The sequence below is a fragment of the Piliocolobus tephrosceles genome, chromosome X (genome assembly GCF_002776525.5).
Source record: "Piliocolobus tephrosceles isolate RC106 chromosome X, ASM277652v3, whole genome shotgun sequence".
Taxonomy (NCBI): Eukaryota; Metazoa; Chordata; class Mammalia; order Primates; family Cercopithecidae; genus Piliocolobus; species Piliocolobus tephrosceles.
Window position 1 is genome coordinate 66,087,424 of NC_045455.1, and position 27,994 is coordinate 66,115,417.

The 27,994-nt window shown below is 41.2% G+C and overlaps 1 protein-coding gene across 1 annotated transcript; it reads left to right on the forward strand.

Moving 5' to 3' along the window:
• The first annotated feature begins 47 nt into the window (after nt 1-47).
• On the forward strand, nt 48-27,780 carry LOC111523053 (guanylate cyclase soluble subunit beta-2-like). The gene is given in 16 exon segments (XM_023187354.1): nt 48-149; nt 4,402-4,501; nt 6,014-6,201; nt 7,683-7,794; nt 9,053-9,156; nt 10,168-10,252; nt 10,255-10,380; nt 13,722-13,799; nt 13,802-13,825; nt 13,828-14,043; nt 17,405-17,553; nt 18,135-18,281; nt 24,374-24,528; nt 27,079-27,086; nt 27,450-27,602; nt 27,683-27,780. Coding segments are annotated over 16 exon segments (1,845 nt in total).
• The last annotated feature ends 214 nt before the right edge of the window (nt 27,781-27,994 follow it).

The following is a 27,994-nucleotide window of genomic DNA, read 5'->3' on the forward strand; positions in this document are numbered from 1 at the left end:
AAGCCATCCAGAAACTCTTTGGAGAATACTTCTTTCAATTCTGTAAGATGTCTGGCTATGACAGGATGCTACGGACACTGGGAGGAAATCTCATGGAATTTATTGAAAACCTGGATGCCCTCCACAGTTACCTGGCACTCTCTTATCAGGTAAGGCCACTTGAGTCTGGTCTTGGCTGCCTAAGAGGAAGCAAATACTGTGGCAGTCCTGGGCCAGCTCCCCACCTCCCCCTACGGAGGTGCAGTTGCAGGAGAACCCTCCCATCTGCAGAATCCTTGGTACCTGGTATTGGTGGGCCCAGGAGTTCTTTTTGGAAGAGAATGAAAACGAAACACCTGCTGGCCACTTTTATAAACTGGCTCACAAAAACCGAAGGGATGGCCTTTTCAGATAGGGTGTGGTGTTGATTTGGAATTAAATCCTGGAGACTGATTACAATTGGAACAAAGGCTGGAAAACAGTCAGGTTTCAGTGCATTTGCAAAAGCTCTCCTAAGGTTTCCTGGCCAGGATGGAGCTGATAAATTGCATATGCAGCCAGATTCATGTTATTCATGTATCAGAAGGGAAGATTTGACAGGGCTAAGAGCCAGAATCAGAAACCATCCAACTCTGATTAACCCATGGGTAACCGACTGAGGTGTTAGGAAACTAATTTGCCTACTGGGATATGCCCTCCTGGAGTTCTTTCCTTGGGTTTCTTGTTTGTAGAGATCACTGGAAATTCAAATATCTAGATTCTCTTTTATTTTTTAGACAAGAAAAGGTGAAAGAACATTTATATATATCATAATAACAGTTTATTACTTTATAGAAAATAGTTTAATTTTAGGGCCTTCGTACTTCACTGAGATCTTCCTTCACCATTTCTATACTGATGTTCATATCCACCCTTTCAGGGTTGTCATGGGGACAAAATGGGATTGTGGATGTTAAAAAGCCTCAGCAACCCTTACACACCCCCCATAGACGATACATGGGAAAAGTATTGTTTTCTCCATTTTTCATATAAGGAATCAGAGGCTTGGTAGCCTTAACTGACTTCAATTATGAGTCATGAATAGTTGGGCATGAATAGCCAGGCCTGTCCTATTGTTATCATGTGAACTACTCAAGGGTAGAGGGAGTGGAAAGAGCCCTGCTTATGGGGTCAGATGGGCCCACGAGGCTGTCCCACTGGCTCTACAATTTAACAGCTATGCAATTCTGGCAAGTTAGTTGCGGTCTCTGAATCTCAATGTATTTTATTTAATAATATTTATTGGGTGACCAATATTTATTGAGTGATAGTATGTATCAAGCACTTTTTAAGGTATTGGACACAAACAGAGACAAAAAGAAATAAGTAGGGAAAAAAATAACCTACCTCATAGCAATATGTGGATTACGAGAGATAGGATGTAAAAGTCTCTAGCATTGTAATCAGTCCAGAAAAATCAGCTTTCCATAAATAAATAATAACTCTATTCCTTCCCCTTTCTTTTCTCTCTATTCAATATGGCCAGTTTAATAATTACGATAATTTGCATGACAACCTCCTTTTAATTTCTTAGCTAAAGCACAACAATCAGGATATAAAGAAATACAGTTAGGACCTTTTAATATTTTTTATAATGCATATATTTTTTTATTCTATGATCTTTTTTCTTTGCTTTTTTACAATTTCAATTTTTAAAAAAAGACTCAGAGGGTACATACGCAGGATTTTTACATGGGTATATGTCATGATGCTGAGATTTGGGTATGATTGATCCTGACACCCAGGTAGTGAGCATAGCACCCAATAGTTTTTCAACCCTCGACCCCCATTCCTTCCTCCCTCCTATAGTAGTCCCCGGTGTCTGTTGTTGCCATCTTTATGTCCATGTGTATTCAATGTTTAGCTCTCACTTATAAGTGATGCTAGAGAAGCAATAGAATAGAACTTCTCTGGTGGTATTTGAGGACATTTTGCATATAATGAGATAAATAAAATATTTAAATATTATAATATACAAGTTGGAAGAAGATACATGCAATGATACCTAACAGCTATATAGTGCTTTATTCTGGGAAAAGTATTATAGATTGTCTCTTTAGGCAAAAATAACAAATAAAATAATGTTTACTTTTTCTGTGTCTGTCTAGTAATTTGGCAGTGCCTTTGAGGTATACATTTCTGGTTATAACTGAGCCTTTAATCTTCTTATGCTTTAGCTAACCTTTATTGAGTGCTAATTATGAGGCAGATGTTGGGCTAAGTAATGTGTCAACATTGACTTATCTTCCTGATGCCATTAGAGTTGGCAGTCTTATTTTTCCTATTATACAGATGAGAAAACTGAGGTCCAGAAAGGTCAAGTAACTGTCCCCAAATCACCCAGGCATGGTGGCTGAGCTGGATCCAAACCCACACATGTCAAATATCACATGGCTTTAGGTGTACAGCCTTATTTCTGGGCTTTCTATTCTGTTCTGTAATGTTACCTAACAGCTATATAGTGCTTTATTCTGGGCAAAGTATTATAGATTGTCTCTTTAGGAAATTTTTGTTTTATTCTGTTATTCTTTGCCCTTATTCTCCACTTTCAAAAAGTCCTATTTGAAGCAAGAAATAAAAGTATAACTATATTATTTAGAGACTTAGTGACATTGACCAGAAGAACTAAAAGCACAAACTTTTAGAAGTGTCTCTGGGCAGGGGCTAAGGAGTGAGGGGCATGAAGCAGGATCACGTGGACTTTCTTTCAGGCTTCTGTATTCTGTTACTTTATTTTCACTATGTAGGATTTGGATGTAATTTTAAAATTAACTGTTAATTTCCTATTTTATTGATGCTTTTTATATGTGCTGCCTCAACTACTCTTTCCATTTTGTCAAGATATAAACACACATACATACAAATAAATATATGTACTTTCTCTAGGTACACACTTTTGAAATTATAAAAAAAAAATAGTATTTAAGGGGTGGGCATGGTGGCTAATGCTTGTAATCTTAGCACTTTTGGAAGCTGAGGTGGACAAGATCATTTGAGCCTAGGAGTTTGAGACCAGCCTGGGCAACGCAGCAAAGCCCCCATCTCCACACACACACACACACACAAAGTAGCTGGGCATGGTGGTGGCATGCCTGTAATCCCAGCTACTCAGAAGCCTGAGGTGGGAAGGTCACTTGAGCCTAGGAAGCAGAGGCTGCAGTGAGCCGTGATCCTGCCACTGCATTCCAGCCTGGGCAACAGAGCATGACCCTATCTCAAAAAAAAAAAAAAAAAAAAAAAAAAAAAAAAAAAAAAAAAAAAAAAGAAAAGGTATTTGGGGAAAAAAAGAAACCCATTTTCACTAACAACCTTTCACCATGGAAGACGACAAAGATCTTGGAAGGAACCCATCTCCTTTATCTATTCCCTCATGGCCAAAAGCTGTGTGTCCAGGGTACTGAACTGTCTACTAACTAGCTAGAGACTCCCCCAGGCAAAGTCTCTATTCTTCTTTCCTAGTATACATCTCATTTACTGTGAAATGATACGTATTTGAATGTCAACATTTCTGGAGAAAGGGGATCTCTTCTGATGTATCCTTGAAGGTTCTACTTTTTTTTTTTTTTTGAGATCGCTCTGTCTGTCGCCCAGGCTGGAGTGCAGTGGCGCCATCTCGGCTCACGGCAACCTCCGCCTCCTGGGTTCAAGAGATTCTCCTGCCTCAGCCTCCTGAGTAGCTGGGCCTACAGGCGTGTGCCACCATGCTCGGCTAATTTTTTCATATTTTTAGTCGACGGGGTTTCACCGTGTTAGCCAGGATGGTCTCAATATCCTGACCTCGTGATCTGCCCGCCTCGGCCTCCCAGAGAACTGGGATTACAGGCACCAGCCCACTGCGCCCGGCGGAAGGTTCTACTTTCTAAATGTTCGAATTGACATCACAGATGACATTATCCTTTCAGAACAAGAAACTGATTAATTCTACTTGCAAATTCTCTGATTCCCTGATGTGTTGGAAAGTGAAGATGCCCATGGTCACTTGGTCACAGGCCAAGTGTGGCAGAAACTCACTAAGGCTTCCTGTTACCAGCAGACAGCTGCTTTTAGAATATGGGTAGAAACAGCCTGGCACGGTGCAAAGGCTCATTTGGGAATTAAATGTTGTTCTACCATTAACCTAGGTTTACCTTCCCTAAGCCTCAGTTTCTTCCTCTTAAAATGGAACTAGTACTTGCCATATAGAGTTGTTTAAAGTATAGTAGTTATAGTATAAAATTCCTGACATACAGGAGCAGAAACAGTGGGAGTTTTTATGTGATTGGAGAGAGGGTTGGGATATAGTTCCGTAGGATGTAATGGATAAATACTATTGTTTCACAAAGCCTCAAAAGCATAATTTACGCAATTTGTGTCCACTGGCAAAAATGTGTGTCTTTTAATTAGGAGATGCATGCACCATCGTTTCGTGTGGAGAGAGGAGCAGATGGGAAAATGGTTCTCCATTACTACTCAGATAGAAGTGGTGTGTGCCACATTGTATCAGGTATGGAAATGGCTCAGCTGACCGCAGAGCTATGGGGCTTCTGAAGTGAGGAAAGTTTCCCCACAGATTCTCCAGGATGGCTAACAGCTGGCTACGGGTAAGGAGTTAAAACTCTCTTAGAATGTGTGACTTCAAATCATCTTGACCACTGCTCCCAAAGTCCTTGAGCTTTTAAAATAAGTTTCCAAAAGTCCACAAAAACGAATAATTTGTATTTTTCTTTCAACATTTTAAATTATACAGGTTTTTACATAGCTGTGATAATTCTGCATATATTATTTTGTATCAACTCTTTATTTGCATTTAGCATTGTAGAAAAAGCATGTTTCCACATAATCTTTTTTTTTTTTTTTTTTTTTGAGACGGAGTCTTGCTCTGTCGCCCAGGCTGGAGTGCAGTGGCACGATCTCCACTCATTGCAAGCTCCACCTCCCTGGTTCACGCCATTCTCCTGCCTCAGCCTCCCGAGTAGCTGAGACCACAGGCGCCGGCCACCTCGCCCGGCTTATTTTTTGTATTTTTAGTAGAGACGGGGTCTCACCGTGTTAGCCAGGATGGTCTCAATCTCCTGACCTCGTGATCCGCCCATCTCGGCCTCCCAAAGTGCTGGGATTACAGGCTTGAGCCACCGCGCCCGGCCTCCACATAATCTTTAAAACCACATATTAAATGGTTGAATGATATCCCATATTGTAATTATCTTAACTAATCTCCTATTATTACATTGTCCATTAATACTAATCTTTTGCTTTTGTAAACAATGCTATCATAAACATCTTCATGCATGCTTTCCATATATATATACTTTTTTTTTTTTTTTTTTTTTTTTGAGATGGAGTCTCGCTCTGTCCCCCCAGGCTGGAGTGTAGTGGAGTGATCTCCGTTCACTGCAAGCTCCGCCTCCTGGGTTCACGCCATTCTCTTGCCTCAGCCTCCGGAGTAGCTGGGACTACAGGCGCCCGCCACCATGCCTGGCTGATTTTTTGTATTTTTAGTAGAGATGGGGTTTCACTGTATTAGCCAGGATGGTCTCGATCCCCTGACCTCATGATCCGCCCGCCTCGGCCTCCCAAAGTGCTGGGATTACAAGCATGAGCCACTGTGCCTGGTGCTTTCCCTGTATTTTGTATATAACCCTGGGATAGATGCCCAGAGGAACACTTTTAAAAACTTGATCCTTAATGCTTTTACAACTGAATTTTGCTTACATTATCTCTAGGTTTATTTGTTTGCTTAATGAGTTAAATGCCTACCTGAAATAACAAACAAACGAATAGATGCCAAACTAGAAATTAAAGTGGCATGGATATATTTGGTATCCAAACATGTATAACTTCAGTCTCTGCATATTTTTATTTAATTGGCTGTCGCTGATGTCTGATTTGAAGCAGGGCCTGGGCTTGGTGAACTTCAGAAGATTCATCAGAAGTTTTACAGTTTGATTATTTTATGATTTTTACTGATAAAATTGCCTTCGGCCATCCCTCAACAATAGGTGTCCTTCTGCTGCAGGTATCATTGAGGCTGTGGCCAAAGACTTCTTTGACATTGAGGTAACCATGGACATTCTTGACATGAATGAAGAAGTGGAGAGGACAGGGAAGAAGGAGCATGTTGTGTTTCTGAAGGCTCACAGGAAGATGAGAAAGGCAAAGTCAGAAAGGCTACAAGACAGTCAGGGCATCGAGAGAGACCAAGAGGTACTGGGTTTGCTATGCCTTTAGAAAGAACAGTTGCACTTAAGTAGAGCTATCAGTCTTGGAAAAATCTATGCAAACAACAGAATCAACTGGACCTTTTGATTTTTTTGTTTTTGTTTTTTACATTTTCCTTTAAGTTCTGGGTTACATGTTTTGAACGTGCAGGTTTATTACATAGATATGTATGTGCCATGTTGGTTTGCTGCACCTATCAACCCGTCATCTAGGTTTTAAGCCCCACATGCATTAGGTATTTGTCCTAATGCTCTCCCTCTCCTTGCCCCCCATCCTCTGACAGGCCTCAATGTGTGATTCTCCTCTCCCTGTGTCCATGTGTTCTCGTTGTTCAACTTCCACTTATGAGTGTCTACAGCTATACCACCCTGAACATGACTGATCTTGGAAGCTAAGCAGGGTTGGTCCTGGTTAGTGCTTGGATGGGAGACCGACTGGACCTTCTAATAGTGGAATTAAGGCAGAGCTTCTCAATTTTGATACAACTGACATTTTGAACCAGATAATTCTTTGGTGTTGATGGTGTGTCTTTTACATTATAGTGTCCTTAGCAGCATCCCTGGTCTTTTCCTACTAGTAGAACCTCATCCCTTCATTTGTGGCGAAAGAAAGAAAGAAAAAAAGAAAGGAAGGAAGGAAGGAAGGAAGGAAGGAAAGGAGGGAGGGAGGGAGGGAGAGAGGGAGGGAGGGAGGGAGGAAGGAGACATGTCTGCTGGCATTGCCAAGTGTCCGCATAGTGGGGGTAATGGATAAAATCATTCCCAGTTGAGGATTGCTGAGTTAAGGTTAAGTGGATATATACTGAGAAGCATTCTGGAATGTACCTGAGCCTGGAAAATTGTTCACCTATAAGAATAACCATATGAAGGATTTGAAATTTGAACTTGATGGTTTTTTTTTTTCAATCCTCCTCAAATAAATTGATCTTTCCAGTCTTCAGTGCCCACTTCTGCAGCTGGAACCATTCATAGGTCCTGAGTCAACTCAAGACACTGTACTTGGCCACCTCATTTGCACCTGGTAGGGTGACCATTACCTGCTCAGGTTACCATGTACATTAGGTGAATAGCTCTCCATGACCATAGCTTGTGAAAATACTCAGATTAGGATTAGTCTGTGATTCCTTAGAGTATTTTCAAAGTCCACCTCAGAGTCTGTTCACTGCAGAATCTTCAACCACAGGAAGAAATGTTCGTGCATGATTTTCTTGCCAGATAGCATCTTAGTTCCGTCTTGAGATTTTCTAAACAGTTATGGCTTTCTTTAATGGAGAAACAGTATGAGGACTAATTTGATTTAAAAATATCGGGAACGCTAAAATCTTGGTAGAATTGATCTTGTAAGCCCTCATGCTGCTCCTCTGGCCATGGCACAGTTCCTTAGTTAAAAGTGGACCCCATCACAGCAAATGGGGTTTGTGCTTCTCCAGTCATGTGACCAGGTGCCTATCTCCCTGCCATCTGCAGGCCCTCCAGGCAGCTTTCCTCAGGATGAAGGAGAAATATTTGAATGTTTCTGCTTGTCCTGTGAAAAAATCCCACTGGGATGTTGTGAGAAGCATGGTCATGTTTGGAAAAGGTAAGTGAGTTGTTCTCCCAACCTCAGCTCTGAGATCAGAAAGACTGCTTGATTCTCAGGAGTAGCTGCCAGTGTACACTGATGGGGCCAAGCCCTCTGCGATTATCATGGCACTAGTTTCCGCAACACTTGGATTTGGCGACCGTGGTTTTCAACTTTAAAATGCCAGGCTCTAATTGTCCTTCCATTGCCTCTCATTATTTGTGCTGGGTCACATGGAGACATTGTCTCTCCTGTCCTAAGAAAAAGTTTTTGGAGACACGATTGGAATCACTCCCAACAGGTGATGAGTGGAGAGAAGGAAGATGAGCACTGATGTGCCATCAGGAACAATGAATTTTCCACAGCTCCTCTTCTGCAGTCAGGCCTTCTCCATTTGGACACATTTCTGGACTGGAGATCTGTGGATAGCAACCCTGGTCACCCAGCAAGGCCACTAGATCAAGAGCCAAGAAAGCAAGTTTCTGGCTCTGTGCCTAAGGAACTGTGTGACCCTGGACAAGAGTCTCCATCTTCTCATTTGCAAAATGCAGGCATTAGGCTTGCTAAGGTAGCCCTGTGGGCACTGAGCCGGTCTAACGATTAGCACCTAACGCCTGAGTCTGAATAAGGGCTCTGATCCACTGAGAGAAGGGAGTTAGGGTGCTCTGTGTCAGGGCTCAATGGGCCAGGTGACACGCATCTGGGAGAAGGTCTGCAGGGCTCAAAGGGCTGCATTTTGCGTCCTTCAAGCCATGGCAAGTGAGTCAAACATGCAATTGACATCCTTTGTCTAGGAGATTTTCATATCAAAAAGGCTCCATTTCGAATCTCTACCCCCTGCCAAATAGGACTGTTGGTTAAATTTTCACGTGCCACCCCAAACTGTCAGTCTAAAAAGCTCCATGGCAAATGTCCCTGATGCTGGGCCCAGAGCACACGCTCTGCTCTGCTGGCTCATTGTCTGGCTGTCACCATTTCAATGCCGACTCTGTGTTCATGGCGAGACGTACTCAATTGGCCCAGAAACTCTTCAGCGGCAGGCAGAAACTTGGCAGGGGGCAGAAGGGCTTCTCAACCTGGTAGCAAGTTTTCTGTTTGTTTTAATTTGGAAGAAGAATTGCCGTGGCCATCTGGAGATGCTGAGGGAGCCCATGCAAAAGAAGTGGGATTGCACTTTGCTTGTGAAACACTTTAGATACTATCCCTATCCTGAGCTCTGCTCTGTGCAAGGGTGGCGGCAGGAGCTGCTTCTCATCAGTACTTTCTCTACATTCAGGGCATCTCATGAACGCCTTTGAGCCAATTTATCCTGAGAGACTCTGGATTGAAGAGAAGACATTCTGCAACGCTTTTCCTTTCCACATTGTATTTGATGAATCAGTAAGAGACTCTTCCCTCTATAGCTTGGGATTGGGGCTAAGCCAGGGAAGTGAGCATGATTTATAGTCCTTCATGAACAGTGGAGATTTTCAAGTCCCTGAGAAATCCCCAGGACTTGGGAGACTAGGCTTTACCCTGGCAGGACTATTGATTTCCTTTTCGTATTGTGGTATCCTCCAGAATCCAGAATGCAGGAGCTTCTTGATAGGGTAGAAAGGGAGGTTTGAACTAGTAAAAGCATGGGAAAGTTTACCATTAGAAAAAAGGGGAAAAGGAAGTGACATTAAAATTCACTACATAAACAGACAGCAGAACACAATCAGTAGCAACGACAGGGTGGAATTCTACCCGTGAATTCTTCCCATCCTTGTGGCCACCAGGTATGTCTCCATCCCACCCAGCTTCACATTCTGCATCTTGAACATGGGGAAGGGGTCATGCCAACTCAAGCCACTGCTCTGTGAGAGTTGTGAGCGTAACTATTTAAGTTTGATTGTTAATCCATTTCCATGGATAAAATATATGTCAACTGAATTGATTAGGAACTCATTAAAAGGACACCTATTTTACTTCCTCCTTCTGTGTGTTCACTGGAGATAGCAGTGAAAAGCATCTCCCCCATCCCCTTGATGAATTTCTTCATTCAGACCTGGGTAATAGAGCCAATGCTATAGAATTTGCTAGTTTCTTCATTAGCAAATGATAGAGAGAGTGAGAGAGAGAGAGTTGTCTCAGAGCTCGGGAGGAACTATTAGCCCAATAGAGAGCTGTAACCTCATTTCTCTTTAGTTTAGCCTCTGAGCACTCTCATACTATTCTTTTTCTTTCAGACATTAGCACAGATTTGATTGTTTCAAAAAAAATTATTACTTCCATGATGTTGATTCCATTACTGACCCCCTTTCCCAACAGTGAGCCACAGAACATGGCTAGAACGTTATTTCCAAGGGGAAGTTTATGGGGAGGGGGGTCACCTTCTATTCCTGTCTTGTATCTGTCTTCTGTGGATAGCTACAGGTGAAGCAAGCTGGAGTGAACATTCAGAAGTATGTGCCAGGACTCCAAACCCAGAAGATTCAACTGGATGAGTATTTCTCCTTCATCCTCAAGTTACCTTCAACATTTTCAGCATCCACAAATTTATCAACAGTCAATTTGTCCTGAAGACACGGAGAGAAAGGATGCCTGTAGCATGGTAAAGTCAGACCACACTCAAATTTCGAGGTAATCACTCACTCCTTTCCTGTTGCTCCCTGCCTATTTGAGAGATTGATCAGAAAGGGAAGATGCAAAGTTTTCCAGTTTCCTAAAAAGTGGGGTAGGGGCTACATTGAGAACACATTTTCTTTTTTCTGACATTTCCACTTGACTTGATCTGTAAAGAATATATTTTATTTCCTCAACCATCTCTGGTTTAGACATAAACTATATATGTAATATAGTTACATACATAAATATAAAATTATATATAATATGTAATTATAAAATTCTGATGTTACCAAAATTTTCAGAATGCATGAGGTACTATTGGCATTAAATTAATGTATTTTATGTAGTAACATGATCATCTAACTCACTGTTAGTAGGGCACACATTTTGTTTTTAATTGAATAAAATTTACATAACAAAATTTACCATTTTAATAATTTTTAAATGTACAGTTCATTGATATTAAGCACATTCACATGTTATGCTACCTTCACTACCATCCATCTCCAGCACTTTTTTTATATTGTGCAAAACTGAAACTCTGCCTATTAAGCAATAACTCATTTGTCCTTCCTCAATTCCCTGGCAACCAGCATTCTACCTTCTGTTCCTATGAATTTGACAAGTCTAGATACCTCATATAAGTGGAATAATACAGTACCTGTTCTTTTGTGACTGGCCTATTTCAATTAGCATAATGTTTTTAAAGTTCATCCATAATGTAGCATGTGTCCGAACTTCCTGCCTTTTTAAGGCTGAATGATATTCCATTGTATGAATATACAACATTTTCTGTATCCATTCACCCATCAATGGACACTTGAGTTTCTTCCACCACTTTGTTATTGTGAATAATACTACTACTATAAGTGTGGGTGTACAAATGTCTCTTTGAGTCCCTGCCATCATTTATTTGGAATATATATCTAGAAGTGGCATTGCTGGATTTTATGGTAATTCTATTTTTAATTTATTAAAATTAGGAACTTCCCTACTGATTTTCATAGTGGCTGCTCTATGTTACATTCCCATCAAAATGGATGAGTGTTCCAATTTCTCCACATCCTCATGAACACTTATTGTCTGCTTTTTAAAAAATAGTAGCCATCTTAATGGGTGTGAAGTGGTATCTCATTGTGCTTTTGATTTGTGTTTCTCTAATGATTATTGATATTGAGCATCTTTAATAGCCATTTCTACTTATTCTTCAGAAAAATGTCTATTCAAGTCTTCTGTCCATTTTTAATTGGGTTGTTTGCTTTTGTGGTTGAGTTGTAGAAATTTCTTATACATTCTGAATATTAACCTCTTTTCAGATATATAATCTGCAAATACATTCTGTGTGTTACCTTTTCACTGTTGGTTGTGTCCTTTGATGCACAAAAGATTTTAATTTTGATGAAATCCAATTTATCTATTTTCTCTTTGGTTGCCAGTGATTTTGGTGTCATATCCAAGAAATTGCTGCCAAATCTGATGTTGTGAAACTTTTCTTCTATGTTTTCTTTTAAGAGTTTTATAGTTTTAGCTCTTACATTTACATCTTTGATTCATTTTGAGCAAATTTTTGTATATGCCATGAAAGGGCACACATTTTGAGCTATCTTTCTATTAGAGGGATGATTAGGTATTCCAGGGATAAGCACAGGCAGAGCTGGGGGATGTCTGACGGGAGAATGACATGTTCTGGGAACCCGAGTGAGGTGTAGAGTGGAGTGATGGCAGAGGAGGCTGGCAAGATGAGGACTTGAACTCTATCGTGCAGCTGGAAACATGTTGAAGTGTCTGCTGTTATCAGATTTGATTTTAGATTGATCACTCTGGAGGTGTGTGAAGGATGGGTCAGAGTGTAGAGAAAATGGATCCTGGGAGGCCAGACAGAGGCTGCTTCTGGAGTGCAGGAAAGAAGCTCTAAGGTGCTAAACTCCAGCAGTGGCACTGGGGTGGCAGTTGGAGGATAGACTCATGAGATAATTAAGGCAGGATTTGGTGACCTGATGTGGGGGGTGGAAGAGAATCGTTGGGATAATTATTAGCTTCCTTGCTTGGGTAACTGGGTGATGAAGGTGCAATTAACTGAAAAAAAGACATAATGTAATGTCTTGAGGCAGGGATTTTTGTCAGTTTGAGTTACTGCTGTATCCCCAATGCTTAAAAAGGTATGCCTGGCTCATCATAGGGACTAACTACATATGTAATGAAAGAACTAATAGAAAGAGAAGATTTGTGGAGGGGATTGAAGATGACTTCAGTTCAGATATCCATGAACAGACACCTGATAGGGAGAACAGAAGAAAAAAAATACTGTTTATGGAATTATTAATTGTCACAATCATCCTAGAGGGTATTTTGGCAATATGTACCAAAAGCCTTAAAAATGAGCATGTTCTTTGTCTAAGAAACTCATGTCTAAGAATATATCTTTTAACAAACTAACCATGATTATACACAAAGACTGCCTCAAGCTTATTCATCACAATGTTGTTTATACAATGATAAACTAGATATAATATACTCAATACTCACTTATTATTTAATAGTTAGTATGAGCAAGGTAACCAGCAAAAATTAAGATGCATATCTATATTTCATACTATGAAAGAATATGTTATATATTTTAAGTGAAAAATTCAGATTATGAAAAGAAGATGCCATGCCTCTTTTTTTGTAAAACAAAGATGTACTACAAAATATTAACAGTAATTATCCATGTGGTGTGTTGTGGGTGATTTTTACTATTTTCTTTCACTTTTTTTTGTTTTCGGCAATGAATGTATACTGCTTTTACAATAACAGCAAACATATCTATTTTTAAAGAAATACACATATTGAGTTCAGGAAGCAAGGTCTCTCTGGAAATTCGGATTCAGTCAGCATGGTGTAGGATGCAGCTGTGTGATGCTAAACGAGAATACCAAGACAGAACCCTCAGGAACACTAACATTTAAGGAATGAGATTAAAATAATGTAAATAAAATTCAAAGAATTAGGGGACATCTCAGAGAGAAAGCAGTGCAGAGAAGTCCTAGGAAGTGAGATTTCAGGAAGGAGGGTCTGGTTAACATCATCAAACAGCAGAAGGGCTGAGTAAAGAAAAATCCAAGAAACTTGTGTTGGTATCAGTAGTATGGAGGCCCTTGATAGATGGGAGCCACTTCAATGGAGGCAATGGACAGAGCTGCTGGGGAAAGAGGGGAGATGAGTAAGGTCTCATGGACCTTGGGTAAAAGAGAAGGAGTGTGACTGTGCAGTGACTAGAAGCACACAGTGTGGGAGATGATTGGTTGTCCAGCGAGCTTGTCTCAGCCCCGACTGGTGACATACAATATTGTTGCATTTCTCTCCATGATGGCAAGGCCAGATGATCTGGATGGAGTCCATGCAGTGCATGGTGTACCTGTGCTCTCTGAAGCTCCGCAGCCTGCACGAGCTGGAAGACTCAATATGCATCTTTCTGACATCGACCCGATGACACCACCAGGGATCTCATCCTCCTGAACCAGCAGCGGCTGGCTAAGATAGAGTTGTCCAACCAGCTGGAAATGAAGAAGAAGGAAGAGCTACGGGTCCTCTCCAAGCACTTGTCCACTGAAAAGAAAAAAACGGAGACCTTGCTTTATGCCATGCCGCCCAAACACATGGCCAACCAGCTGAGGGAGGGCAAAAAGGTGTCTGCAGGTAAGGCACCCTCTCCTGCACAGGGACCTCTGAGCAGAAGGTGGTATGTCTTAGTGGTCAGGGCCACAGGCTTTGAAGCCAGATAGAAGTGGTTTTGAATTCTGGTTCTGTCACTTGTAAGTGACATGGTCTTGGGGTAATTACTCCACCTGTATATTCTCAGCTTTGTTCTCTCTACATTGATAATAAAAATAATACAGGAGTAAAACATGAATTATATAAAAATGGTTGTCAACTACACACACATTAGGTTCTCTAAGAATGTAAGGATGTATCCTGAGACTGGCCTCATTACTCAGTGACAATGAGTAGGGTTCTTAACTGTAACTAAAAATAATACACTCGCACACTGGTTAAACCACAGGGTTCCTCTGAGGACCATTCTGGGACAGTATACTATTTATGGAGGCAGGGATGCTGTGTTTACCCTGAACTCACTTTCCATTTGTCATGGGACTGTGTTCATTCACCAGACATGCCTGGTGAACTTACTCTATGCCAGGGTGTTGTTCCAGATCTGGGGACACAGAGGAGTTTACAGACTTGTGAGTTTGATAGATATATGCAGAATAAATTAATGGATGTAGAAATGACCAATGGCAAAGAAATTAATCTGCATTAAGGAGCAATTATTGTGCCAGGATCCATGTTAGACATTTTACATGTGCTGTTTCATTAAATTTTCTCAACATTTCTATGAGGGAGGTATTGTCCATACCATATTGCTGAGCAAATGGACATTCAGCACAGCTGATAAGTGAAAGAGCTGGAAAGCAACTGTGTTAAGGCCATCTAACTTCAAAATCCATACTCTTTCCATCACATAAGGTGCTATGGCAACACAGGGATAAGGAAATTAATAATAAAGATATGTCAGGAGAGAAAGAGATAGGGGGGCAGGCTGGGGTTGTGGAGACACCTCTTAAAAGTGTGTGACAGTTGAGTTGGGCCTTGAGGCTGAATTTCAGCAAGCAAAGAGGAAAAAGGCATTTCCGGAGAATGGGCTAGTGAGAGCAAAGGTAAGGCAATGTGCAAATAAATACCATGGGGCATGTTCCCAGAGCATGGGGTATGTGGAAAAGTGGGGTCTGGTGAGGCTGAGATCCTAATGCTCCTAGGGTGAGGTTCAGGTGATGCAGTGATTAATCTGGACTATTAAGGAAAAGGAAATTCTTTTATTTTGTAGGCAGTGAGAATTCATTGAAGTTTCTTCTCTTATTATGGGAATGACATGATGAGTTTTATGAATCTGATTTGGGGTGCAGTGTAGTGAATGCGTGAGGTGGGGCTGAAAGCCCGTAAGGGTACAGCTGATTGATGGTAGAGGCCTGAACTAGGGCAGCCTAAGGAAGAATCAGCAGGATTTCCCCACTGACCAGATGGGGAAGGTAAGACAGAGGGGGCAGGCATGGGTCTGAGGCTTCTTGCATGGAAAAATGGGATGATTTATCCTAAGACAGGGCCAGAAAGAAGATCAGGGTTGGGGGAGAATGATAAGGTCCATTTTAGAACCACTGAGCTGGAGATGTCTGTGGGATACTCCACATAGGATGATCAGAGGTAGGAATCTTAGTGAGAGCTCAAGGGAACATTGTGGCATGGAGCTATTCATCTGGGAGTTATTGCAATGTGGGCAGGGTTAATCATAGACTCTGTGAATGGTGGATAAGATCACCTAGAGGACAGGAAGTGAGAAGAGAGTGGAGTCTTACTGTTTAGGGAACATCTAGTACTTAAGAAGTTTGAGAAGCCAAGGAAAGATATAAAACAAGGAGATCAGAAAGCTAGGAGGAATGTGAAGAGAGGATGATAAGCCAGAAGCCAAGGAGAAGAGAAAGTTCCATGAAGGGGAAATTACAATTAGAGGCTTAACTAACTCCCGGCTGCATTCAAGGAGTCATTGATTCACTCACTCAATATTTATTGAGCATCTACTATGTGCCAGGCCCTACTTTAGGTGCCTGGGATACAGCAGAGATCTAAACTGACAGTCTGCCATCTCATGGAGCATTGTATTCTAATGCAGAGGTAGACAAAAGCCAAATAAACCATTCCATACAAAATATTGGGCCAGGAGCAGTGGTTCACACCTGTAATCCCAGCACTTTGGGAGGTTGGGCTGGCGGATTGCCTCAGCTGAGGAGTTTGAGACCAACCTGGGCAACATGGTGAAATCTGGTCTCTACTAAAAATACAAAAAATTAGCCGGGCATGGTGGTATGTGCCTGTAGGACAGCCCAGCTACTCGGGAGGCTGAGGCAGGAGATTTGCTTGAACCCAAGAGGCAGAGGTTGCAGTGAGCCGAGATCTTGTCACTGCAGTCTAGCCTGGGTGACAGAGTGAGACTCTGTCTCATATATATATATGTGTGTGTATATATATATATATATGTGTGTGTGTGTGTGTGTGTGTGTGTGTGTGTATATAGTCACATGTGTATGGAGTGGGTGAAGGCAATCAAGCTAAGAGGATAGCCAGTCTAGGGGCTATTTTATACAGGGTGGTCAAGAGAATTCTGACTGAGTTGGTTACATTTGAAATGTGAGTAACAGGCCCTATAGATATTTGAGAAAAGTGTCAGGCAGAGGAAACACCTCTTTTTTTAGGTGTAGAAGCCGGAAGGCAGGAGGTACTTGGCATGTTGGAGAAACCCCTGAGGCCAGTGTGGCCAGAGTGGAGGGAGCCGGAGGGACATGGGGTTGGAGAGGTGAAAGGGACAGAGGTGGGGTGTCTCCTCTGTAGGCCATGGTCAGGCCTGGGTTGCATTGGGTTGCACTCTTAGTGTGATGGAATCATGAAAGATTAGAGATTGAAGAGTGGGAGATCTGACTTAAACAGGGCATCTGGTTGCTATGTGGAAGTTAGCATGAATGGGGGCCAAGGTGGAATCAGGGGCATGACTTACGAGCAAGTGTTGAGGACAAGGTAGCTTCCCTGCCATACAAAGACTGGGAGTTACCACTTCACAGTGACCAGTCTCTGTCCGCCCTGTCCCCAGGTCTCCTGTAGCTCAGGCTCTGCTTGTTCCACTTACTAGGGACCCTTTCTGTCCTCCCACAGCACTGGTTGCATCTTACTAGAAGCATTTGTTCACTTTTATGTCTCCTTCATTGGACTGCGGGCTCCTTGGGGGCGAGGGCCTGGTCTGCTTGCCCCCTGTGATATGATTCTCCTAGTGTGACTAGCTTGCAGCGGGCACTCAGTAAACGTTTGCTGAGTGATGCTGAATGGGGAATGGTGTCCGGCTCCTTTTCCCACAAGGCACAGGCAGGTTTGATTCTCAAAGGGCCTCTGAATCCAGAATTCATGGAGTTACTAGTCTAGCTCCTTGGTTCTCACTGATACCTGGTTTCTGTTGTAGGAGAATTTAAAAGCTGCACGATTCTTTTCAGCCATGTGGTGACATTTACTGACATCTGTGCTGCCTGTGAACCTATACAAATAGTGAACATGCTGAACTCCATGTACTCCAAGTTTGACAGATTAACCAGTGTGCACGCAGTCTATAAAGTAAGCGTCTGTGCGGTGTGGGGTGTTACACGGTGTGCTCACACAGGGCAAGTGCTTGATTCTAAGTCTCCCTTTGCCTCTGTCTTCACTGGTCTGGGGTTTGGTGTGGATGAGTGTGGGCTCAGAATAAGAGCTGAAAGGGAATTGGAAGTATTTTAGGAATTCTAGTTTTTAGGAATTCTTTTTACAATACTCAGTGCTAAGATGGCACTCTGGTGCCCTTGAAGGGCAAACGCCGTTGCCCTAGAGCATCGTTCTCCTACTCCTAAATTCAGCAGAAAGTCGAATCCAAACAATGTGTTATCTCATATATAGCATCACATGACTACCCAGGACCTTCCTCCTCTCTGGAATTTGTTTCCACCCAAAGCAGAAAGGCCTTTTGGCTCTTTTATGGTTGTTTCCTGAGTCCTTTTCCTTCTCACTTCCTCCCTCATGCTCCTCATACCCTTAGCAAAGAATCAATCGCCAGCTTTAATATAGTCCCTTTGTCAATATATGCAAAATGAAAAAAAAGCATAGTGACATGTTTAGTGCATGAAGGAAACCCTCTGAATACCTATTTTTTTTTTTCCTGACAGGTAGAAACAATAGGAGATGCATATATGGTGGTAGGAGGTGTACCAGTGCCTACTGGAAGCCATGCTCAAAGAGTAGCTAATTTTGCCTTGGGGATAAGAATTTCTGCAAAGGAAGTGATGAATCTTGTTACTGGAGAACCCATCCAGGTAGAGGGCAACTGAGTACTTGGTTTAATGCCAAACATCTCACACACAAAAGTAGAATTCTGCTTATGTGCTTAGGTGATTACTAGGTAAGTTGCCATCATTAAAATGGGTAATGCATCCTAGTCCTTTTCTTCTCTTGCGTATGTTCTTAATAGAGATATTCCTAAGGCTACTATAGTCTCAACTTTTCTCAAATTTCAGAGGAGGCTGCGGTGCTCAAGGTTTTCCTACAATTGACTGTAAGCTTCCTTTGTCAGAAACTTAGGACAGTGCTGAGCAGTTCTTCCTATTTATCTAGCAGGGCTCAATCCATCTTAAAACCCAACTCATTTATAATTCCTGCTTTTCTGTTCAAGCATTTCAACAAGTGGTTCAGGTTTACTGAGCAGCCAACTTTTCCTGCTTGTGAAATTGTGTCTCCAACATGCCATCTGACAGGTTCAGAACTCAGGCTGAGGTGTGAAGCTGCCTGCAGTCAGCAGGCCAGGCACCGTGATGCCATAAGATATTCAGAAAGGCTTTCCTTCCACCACGTGGCCACTAGCGAGACATCTGCCCGCCTTTCTCACAGAAAAGTACGTTTCCAAGTCTGGAAGTTTGTTCACACTCTAAAAGTTGAACAGTTTTGAAGATGAAAAATGAATGTCCTCCTCCCCTGGCTCAGCAGATCCTAATGCTCCCAGGATGGCTGAGAGTGGCGTCTGTCTGCCTTTGATTTCTAGATCCTTCTCTTGCTAATATCATCAGAAATTCGAAATAAATGAGTCAATTCAAAATAAAGCCAATTATAAGATGGACTATGATTTTTCCACATTTTAACCTTTTTACAGGAGAGTCTGAAAATGTGCTGCACTTACTCTGACCATGGTGAGTTAGAAGCTGAGAAACAGTGCAGCTCATGGCTACAGCGTTCACTGTAGTCTTCTAAGTAGAAGCTGGCCTTAGATAGTCACAAGAACAAGACAGCTGCCATAATGACTCATTGCAAACACTGTGTGCATCAGTGGAATAAAAATCCAATGTAATAAATAAAAAATCAGGATAGGAGGTAATGAGGGAAGAGATATAAGAACGTTAGATAAGAGATAAATGTTTCAGTCAAGGGACCGTTGTATAAGTCACTGGTGAAAAAATTAAAATAAAATGGAAAGTATGGTGTATGTGTGTGTGCATGTGCGTGTGTGCGTGTCCGTGTGTGCGTGTGCGTGCTTGTGCATGCATGTGTGTGTGTGTGTGCGTGTGTGTGTGCACATGTGTGTGTGTGCGTGTGTGTGTGCACATGTGTGTGTGTGTGTGTGTGCATGTGTGTATGAAAGGAGCATAGCACCAGAGATGAAAATAATGCTACACCAATAAGAATGAAATAGACAGTGAATTCTGGGAAACACTCAAGGTGGATTTACCAAGAAAAAAATAGGAAAAGATGTTAGCAATTCCAAGGTAAGACTATGGACATAATTAGGGTCATCATTAAATATCCACCAGAAAGAGCATATCATATGGGTTTATTCAAGGATGTAGGGGAAAGAACTGGAAACACTTTCTCTCTTAACAGAATTGTGCTGCCATTTCTACATTTTAAAAATTATTTTGCAGTGAGATATTCTATCATTTTATTCATATAGCTTTAATATACATTTACTGAGATCCGTCCATGTATGAGACAGTATTACTAGGTGCTTTGAAGGGTTCAGAGAATCCTCTTTTTCTAGAGGAAGTTATAATTTTATTTCAAGGAGAAGAAAATCTAGCAAGTAAAAACAACAAGCAACCTGATTAGGATGTAGAAAGCTGCAAGAGACTGTTGCTCCCATGCTAGTAGTTTTTTATTTTTTATTTTTATTTTTATTTCCCACCAGAAAGCAAAGGAATCAAAGTAAACTAAATCCCAGGAAGTAACAAACCCTTTCAAAGAGAAGACCCTCATAATTGCATTCAATCCTGGCAGGGCAGCAGAAGAAGTAATCTTCCAGAGGTGAGGGTAGGGATAAGCCCGTCTAAATTTTAGGGGATTTTTAATGGTCACAGGGCTGAAACAACAGGTTACAATGCCAGAGAGCAGCAGACACAGAGTCTGGACCCATCTACCAACTCTTTCTCATAGGCCAAGTGCGGCGGGTTAGTCAACCAAAGACTAGGACAGGAGAGGAGAGCTGAGAGAACTCCCGAGTCCCTGAGGTGTTTGGGGCCTTTCCCAAATGCAAAACAGTGGCCCATTAAAGGCTAATGTTAGAGTAAGATAACTGAGAGAAATCCAACTAAAGTACTCTTCATCTTCACCAAGTACACTACAATGACCTTTTGAAGTCTGAGGGCAAGGAGAAATGGCAGAGAAAATTTTCCCAAAGTGCAGAGAGCCAGGGTGGGACTGAAGAGCAAAGAGACTTCTGAAAATCTCACTGTTGGACTGTACTGCAGAAGGAGATCTCCTACAACTCCAAAAGCTGGTGGATGGGCTGTACAGCACTCAAGGTCCTCAGAGCCTTGCTGGTGCTCAGATTCTAAGCTCTGCTGTACTGAAAGTTCTGATTCAGCTTTCATAATATTTGAAACCTGTGGTGCATGGAATCTACCAATATTTCTGGAAAAGCCCCGACCCAACTCAAATATGGATTAGATTACTCCCCATTCCAGCAGCCTAATTCTGAAGGGATGTAACATTTTCTGGGGGATAAATGTTATCTACTTCAGTCTCTACTGTATTTTCACCCACAATATGGATCATTCAATTAAATAATGAAAAATATGAGATGCAAGAAGAATCAAGAAAATGGTAATATAGTGGACAGCCAATAGAGAAAATAGTCAATAGAAGCAGGTCCAAAAATAGCCTAGATGTTGGAATTATCAGATAGAATCTTTAAAATAAGTCTGATAAATATTTTAAAGAGTCTAAAAGAATCAAAACAAGTGTGAAGATATGGGAAATACATACATACTGTTTATATTTACATCTATATCTGTATGTAGTAGAAAACTATGATCAGAAATCAGAAATAAAGAATTAATTTTATGGGCTTAACAAAGACTAGACACAATAAAGAAAAAAATCAGGGAATTTGAAATAGAAATCATCCTAATTGAAATTCAAAGAAGAAAACAGAGTGAAAAAGGGGAACAAGACACTCTATATCTGTAGGACAATATCAAATGGACTCCTATATACGTAACTGAAATGCTAGAATGAGAACAGAGTGAGAATGGGTAAGAAGAAATATTTGAAGAGATAATAGTCAAGAATTTTTCAACATGAAGGATATCAAAGCACATATCCAGAGCTCAGCAAACCCAAGCAGAATAAATACAAAGACAACCACTTCTAGTTAAAGTATACCAAAAACCCTACCCAGTGCACTCAGGCAAGAAGAAGAAATATAAGGCATTAAGTTTGGAAATGAATGAAGAAATAAAATTATCATTATTCACAGAACAAATAATGGTGCACCTAGAAAATCTTATACAAACTACAGGAAACTATAAGGTCTAATAAATGAGTTTAGCAAGGTCATAGCATAAATACAGGAAAATTACTTAAATTTTTATATGCTAAGGACAAAAAAATTGAAAAATGAAATAAAAAGAAAATAAAATTATTTAGATTTCTAGGAATAAATCTAACAACAGATATACATGACCTCTATGCTTAAAACTACAAGATATTGCTTAGGGAAATTAAAGAAGACCTAATTAAATGGAGACATACACCATATTCATTGGAAAACTCAATATATTTAAGCTGTCTGTTTTCCCCAAATTGATGTATAGATTCAGCAGAATACCAAACAAAATCCCTGCAGGCTTCTTAGAAAATAGTCATAGGTTAATTTAAAAATTTATATGGAAATGTAAAGAACTTAGACTAACCCGAACAATCTTAGAAAATAACAACATTGGAGGATGTACACAACTAATTTCAAGACTTATTCTAAAGCAACAGTAAAAAAAATACAGAGTTAGACTGAGAGAAGAACAGAAAAAGAGACCACCGGAGCAGCACAGAGCGTCCGGACATTGACTCCACGTTTAGTCCATTGATTTTTGACCAAGGCATCAAACAATTGAGTGGGGAAGGCAACCTGTTTTTAAAAAAATGATTCTGGTACCATTGAATATCATATGGAAAGAAAAAATGTACCTCACTTCTACCTCACCCCATATACAAAAAAATCATTTGATATGTATCGCAAATCTAAACATAAAATCTAGAATCATAAAGCTCCTTGATGGAAATAAAGAATAGCATCATGACTGTGGGGAAATAATGATTTTTTTGTTTGTTTGTTTTAGATAAGACACAGAAAGCACTGACCATGAAGGGGAAAAAAATGATAAATTTCATTGTTACAGGCTGAATTGTGTCCTACCCAAAATTCTTATTTTGAAACTCTAGTACTCAGTACCTCAGAACATGATGGTCTTTGGAGCTAGAGCCTTTACTGAGTAAAAGGAGGCCTTAAGAGTGAGCCCTCATGCAATGTGCCTGATGTCCTTATAAGAAGATGAAATTTGGATATAAAGAGACACTAAGAATGCATGTGCACAGAGGAAGGACCATGTGAGGACACAGCAAAAAGGTGGACAATCTACAAGCCAAGCAGAGAGACCTCAGGAGAAACCAACCCTGCCCACAGCTTGATCTTGGCCTTCCATGCTCCAGAATTGTGAGAAATAATTTCCATTGTTTAAGCTACACAATCTATGGTATTTTGCTATGGCAGCCTAAGCAGATGAATACATTCATCAAAATTAAAAAATTCTGCTTATTAAAGAAAATAAATACACAAACCCACAGACTGATAAAAATATTTGTAATACATACATATATGTATACAACTCATACACATTAACAATAAAAGACACACAGCTCAATTTTTATAACAGGCAAAAATTTGGACAGACTTTTTACAAAAGAAAATATGTGAACGGCCAATGTATGTGTGACAATGTGCTTAACATCATTAGTCACCAATTTAACGCAAATTAAAACCACAGCGAGATATCATTTCACACCCTCGAGAAGACCAAACGATGGTGAAAATGGGAGCATCTGAAAGTGTTGCGTCACTGATAGAAATGTAAAACAGTAAAACAACTTTGGAGAATTGCTGGGTAGTTTTTTTGTTTGTTTTGTTAAAAAGTAAAATTAAATATGTATCTACCTTGTGACTCAGAAATTCCACTTCTAGGTATGTACTTAAGAGAAAGGAAAACATATCTACAAACATATCTGTACAGAAATGCTTATAGCATCCTTAATTTTAATAGATTCAAACTGAAAAATAAATGTTCATGAAAAGGAGACTGGATATTGAATGTGGTATATTCTTACAATAGAATACTATTCAGTGATAAAAATAATGAACTACTGATACGTAAGACAATATAGATGAATCTCAAAACATTGTGTTGAGTAAATGAAACCAGATAAAAAGCAGTTTATACTATATGATTGTACATATGTGATGTTCTAGAACAGGCAAATCACTCTTTGGTAAAATAAACACAAAAGGCCGGGTGCAGTGGCTCATGCCTATTTTCCCAGCACTTTGGGAGGATTAGGCAGGTGGATCACCTGAGTTCAGGAGTTTGAGACCAACCTGGCCAGCTGGCCAACATGGTGAAACCCCATCTCTAATAAAAATACAAAAATTAGTCAGGCATGGTGGCGGGCACCTGTAATCTCAGCTACTCTGGAGGCTGAGGCAGGAGAATTGCTTGAACCCGGGAGGCGGAGATTGCAGTGAGCTGAGATCGCGCCACTGCACTCCAGCCTAGGCAATAAGAGTGAAACTCCATCTCGAAAAAAAAAAAAAAAAAGAGAGAGAAAAGAAATGAGAATGGAGTTATCTCTGCTGAAGAAGATGGGGAGAGAGCTTAACTAGAAGGTGCACAAGATAATTTTGCAAGGTAATGGAACTAGTTTACATTTCATTTTGGCTGGCGGTTACAGGGATATAAGCACTTGTCAAAACTCATGGAGCTAAACACTTTACTATCTGTTTTTTAAAAATTTTATGTAAATTATATCTCAACTTACAAATAAAAGCAGGAGTATTAGATGGTCTCTTTTCAGTGATGCTCTCTCTGTACAGATCAGAGTGGGGATCTACACTGGACCAGTCTTAGCAGGTGTTGTAGGAGACCAGATGCCACAGTACTGCTTGTTTGGTGACACTGTGAACATAGCTTCTAGGATGGAAAGTCATGGGCTTCCCAACAAAGTGCACCTCAGCCCCACAGCCTACAGGTAGCCTTCCATTTATTCATGCCTTCCTTTGTCCCTCCCTCTTTCCAGAACTTATAGAGTGCCTAGCAGCTGTGGGATGGGGTAGTGGAGGAAACTCGTGCTTTTTCTTCCATGTCTCAATGGCTTACAGAAGATGTTGCGGCAGACAATACATTTTGTTGCGCTTCTAACTGTAACACAGTTTTTACTCTCGAGGAGCATGTAGTTTAGTTCAGAGAACAGCAAATTATAACCCCACAGACCAAATCTAGTCTGCTGCTCATTTTTGTAAATAAGGTTTTCTTGGAACACAGCCATGCGCTTTCATTTACATATTGTCTATGGCTGATGTCATGCTACAAAGGCAGAGTTGAATCATTGCAACAGAGACCATATGATATACAAAGTCTAAAATATTTACTCTCTGGTCTTTTATATAAAAAGTGTGCTGACCTTTGGTCTAGCAGAAGAAAAAAGAAAAGTTGCAGTTAATTATTTTTAAAGTGAGAGGAGTACAATGATAAATATGTGCATAAAATAATACAATTTCTTGAGCACTTACAATAGGCCACATTCTATTCTAAATTCTTTCATATGTTAATTCATTTACAGTTGCAACAGCTCTGTGAAGATACATTATTATTATGTACATGAAAGAAAAGGCACAAAAAGGTTAATCATTTGCCTCAGGACCAGGTAGGCTAGGAAGGAGAATAGCCTACATGCAGCCCACGAAGTCAGGGTACACAGTCCTCCCTGTAACTGCTGCACTCTTATCCCCAAGGGAGTCATAAAGGGTGCCATGAGAGCCCAGGCAAGGGTGCTTGACCCAGTAATAAAAAAGGGCTTTGTGAAGGAGATTCCTGAGCTGAATCTTGAAAAAGGAGTTCCAGAGTAAAATTTAGCCAAAATTGGGGTATTGGGAGTAAAAAGCAGGTACAGGCTCACATGTAGAAGAGGTGCAGAGAACTATAAACACCTGAGCTTTTCTGTATTGGAAAATATGAGACAGGAGTGATGACAGCTGCACATGCCTTGCTGAAGGGCAAGGGCCCTATGCCGTAGGTGAGGAAAAGCCCCCAAGGAGAGTGAGGTTGAAGACAGTGACAGGGTCAGGGTCCTATTTGACAGTGACCACTCTAGAGACCCTGAAAGGACGTACTTGAGGACCAGAAAATGAGATAGATGAGACCTGTTGGGAGTTTGATCTGAATCAGAACATTAGTGATAGGAATATGGGGGAAAATAAAACCAGTTAAACTAGTTAGAAATGGGGGAGGAGAAGAAGGGAGGAGCCTGGGTCTCCATTCTGGGTGACTAGGGCTCGAATGGTGGCCCCACCATCTGCAATGGGACAAATGAGAAGTATCCCCGATCACAGGGACAGACAATGAGTTCAGATTGGAAACATTGGGTTCAAAGGAACTGTGGAACACTCAGCTAGAGGTACCACAAAATGGATGGATGAAGTTTGGAGATGAGTTGTTGAAGATCTAGACATGGAGTAAGCAACATATAGGTGGTAATTAAAGTCATGAGAGTTGATGAGATCAACCCAGGGAAGGATGCAGTATGCAAAGAACAGTGGAAAAAGAAAGGAATCCTGTGCAGAACCAACATTTAAGTGGCATAGAAGGAAGAGGAGCCCAGGGAAGAGACAGGAGAAGAAATAGTCAGAAAGGACCAGGAGAGTTCAGGGTGAGAGGCACTCTTGTGGATGACTGTAGGAAGAAGGAATTGAACAAAAATGTCAATTGTAGTAATAAGGATGGAAAAATACTCACTAGAGGTTTTGGGGACATTCTCAAAAGTGGTTGTAGTAGAATGGTGAGATAGACATTGGGCTGAAGAATAAAAAGAAGAGAAAATTTTATGGGATTAAAGCAGGTGAGAGACGTTTGTTTGCTTCTGTTTAGGATGGAAGAGACATAAGCACACTGAAAAGCAGAAGGAGAAAGGCAAATGGAGCTGAAGATAAGGGTGGGGTGGCCAATGGAGCAAGGCCCAGAGGTGGTGGGAAGGGGGCATGGGTGAGGAGACCCTGGACAAGAAAGATACCTTATCCTCGGAGATTGGGGGACAGGATAGTGTGGTCATGGGGTGAGAAGTCACAGGCTCTCACCTGTAATTAATGTAATTTTGTAGATGAATCAGGGCATAAAGTAGCAGGCACAGCCACCAGCATATAAGTGAGGGGAGCAGATGACAAATGGAGGCACATGAGGAGTGTGGTGAAGGTCTGAACTCTCTTCCAACCTGGCCAAGGACAAGGGAAGGCTCGATGGACTGCCGAGGCAGGTGGTCATGAATTTGAATCCTCGTTGGTCTGAGTGGTTCTTTGGCTTTTCTCCAACATCACTTGGTGGCCAGTAAATAAACAGGAAAACATTTTGTAATTACTCTGTAGCTCTGTCTCTTTTCATGGTCTCTACCCTATAGTCCTCCTCTTCAGTTCCTCTGCAGACAGAAATTATGGTGGAGAAAGCTTGGGTAGTTAGGATGAGCATAGTAGCAAGCGTGGGGTATATAGTGCACTTGGGGAAGATGGAAAGAAGAGTATTGATACCCAAGAGCCTTACGTGGCAGAACCATGAAAGGTGGTGTTCACATGGGCACTGACAGCATGGTGTGTAGAAACGTGAGCAATGCCCATATGAGGGGTGAGCTGGAGGGAGGAAAATTGGTGGCAGGGTTGGGAGGGTTCTGGTGGGTCCCTGTGCTCTCTTTTGGCCTGTGGCATCCTGTTCAGAATATCTCATCCTCACTTTCCCCATGGCCTCTGTCCCACTTCAGCAGGCTGATGTCTGGGATCTTCCCTCCTCTGTTGTTGTGTGTCCTGTGTCCTGGACTTTTTCTCTTGAGTAGCCCTTTGCATTGTAGCCAACTCTTGAGTTACAGACCCACAATCTTTGATGTCTGATGCATTTTTTTTCTCTGTGCAGCGCCTTAAAAAAATCAAGGGTTTGAAATCATTGAGAGGGGTGAAATCAAAGTGAAAGGTAAAGGGAAAATGACCACATACTTTTTGGTCCAGAACTTGAATGCCACAGAGGACGAGATCATGGAGAGATCTAAAACCCCACTTGATCACAAGGGTAAGCAAAAAAGAGAAGCTTTGCCATTAGTGTTGAGTAGTTTTTCCACTAACCACCTCAGATATGTTTAGTATCTGCAGGGTCAACACAGATGGTGTCCCTGCCCACCACCAAGTTCCAAGGCTCAGTTCAACCATCTTGCCCTGAACACTCTTCTCTTGTATCCTGGTTATTATGATGTTCTTTGAGCTGGGCTGATAGATCCAGCTGAAGAGTTCTACATACATTTGTCTTCAAGGTTCTTCTCTGGGCATTTCCCATGCAGCTCTCTGGTAGCTAGGGAATGATTTGTGAGTGCTTCCTCTGCTTCCTAGCCTCAGAGGCTCCAGCACAGGCTTCCCTCGCATGCTGGAACATTTTGCCTTTCACATTTTGTTCTAGCTTCCAAAACT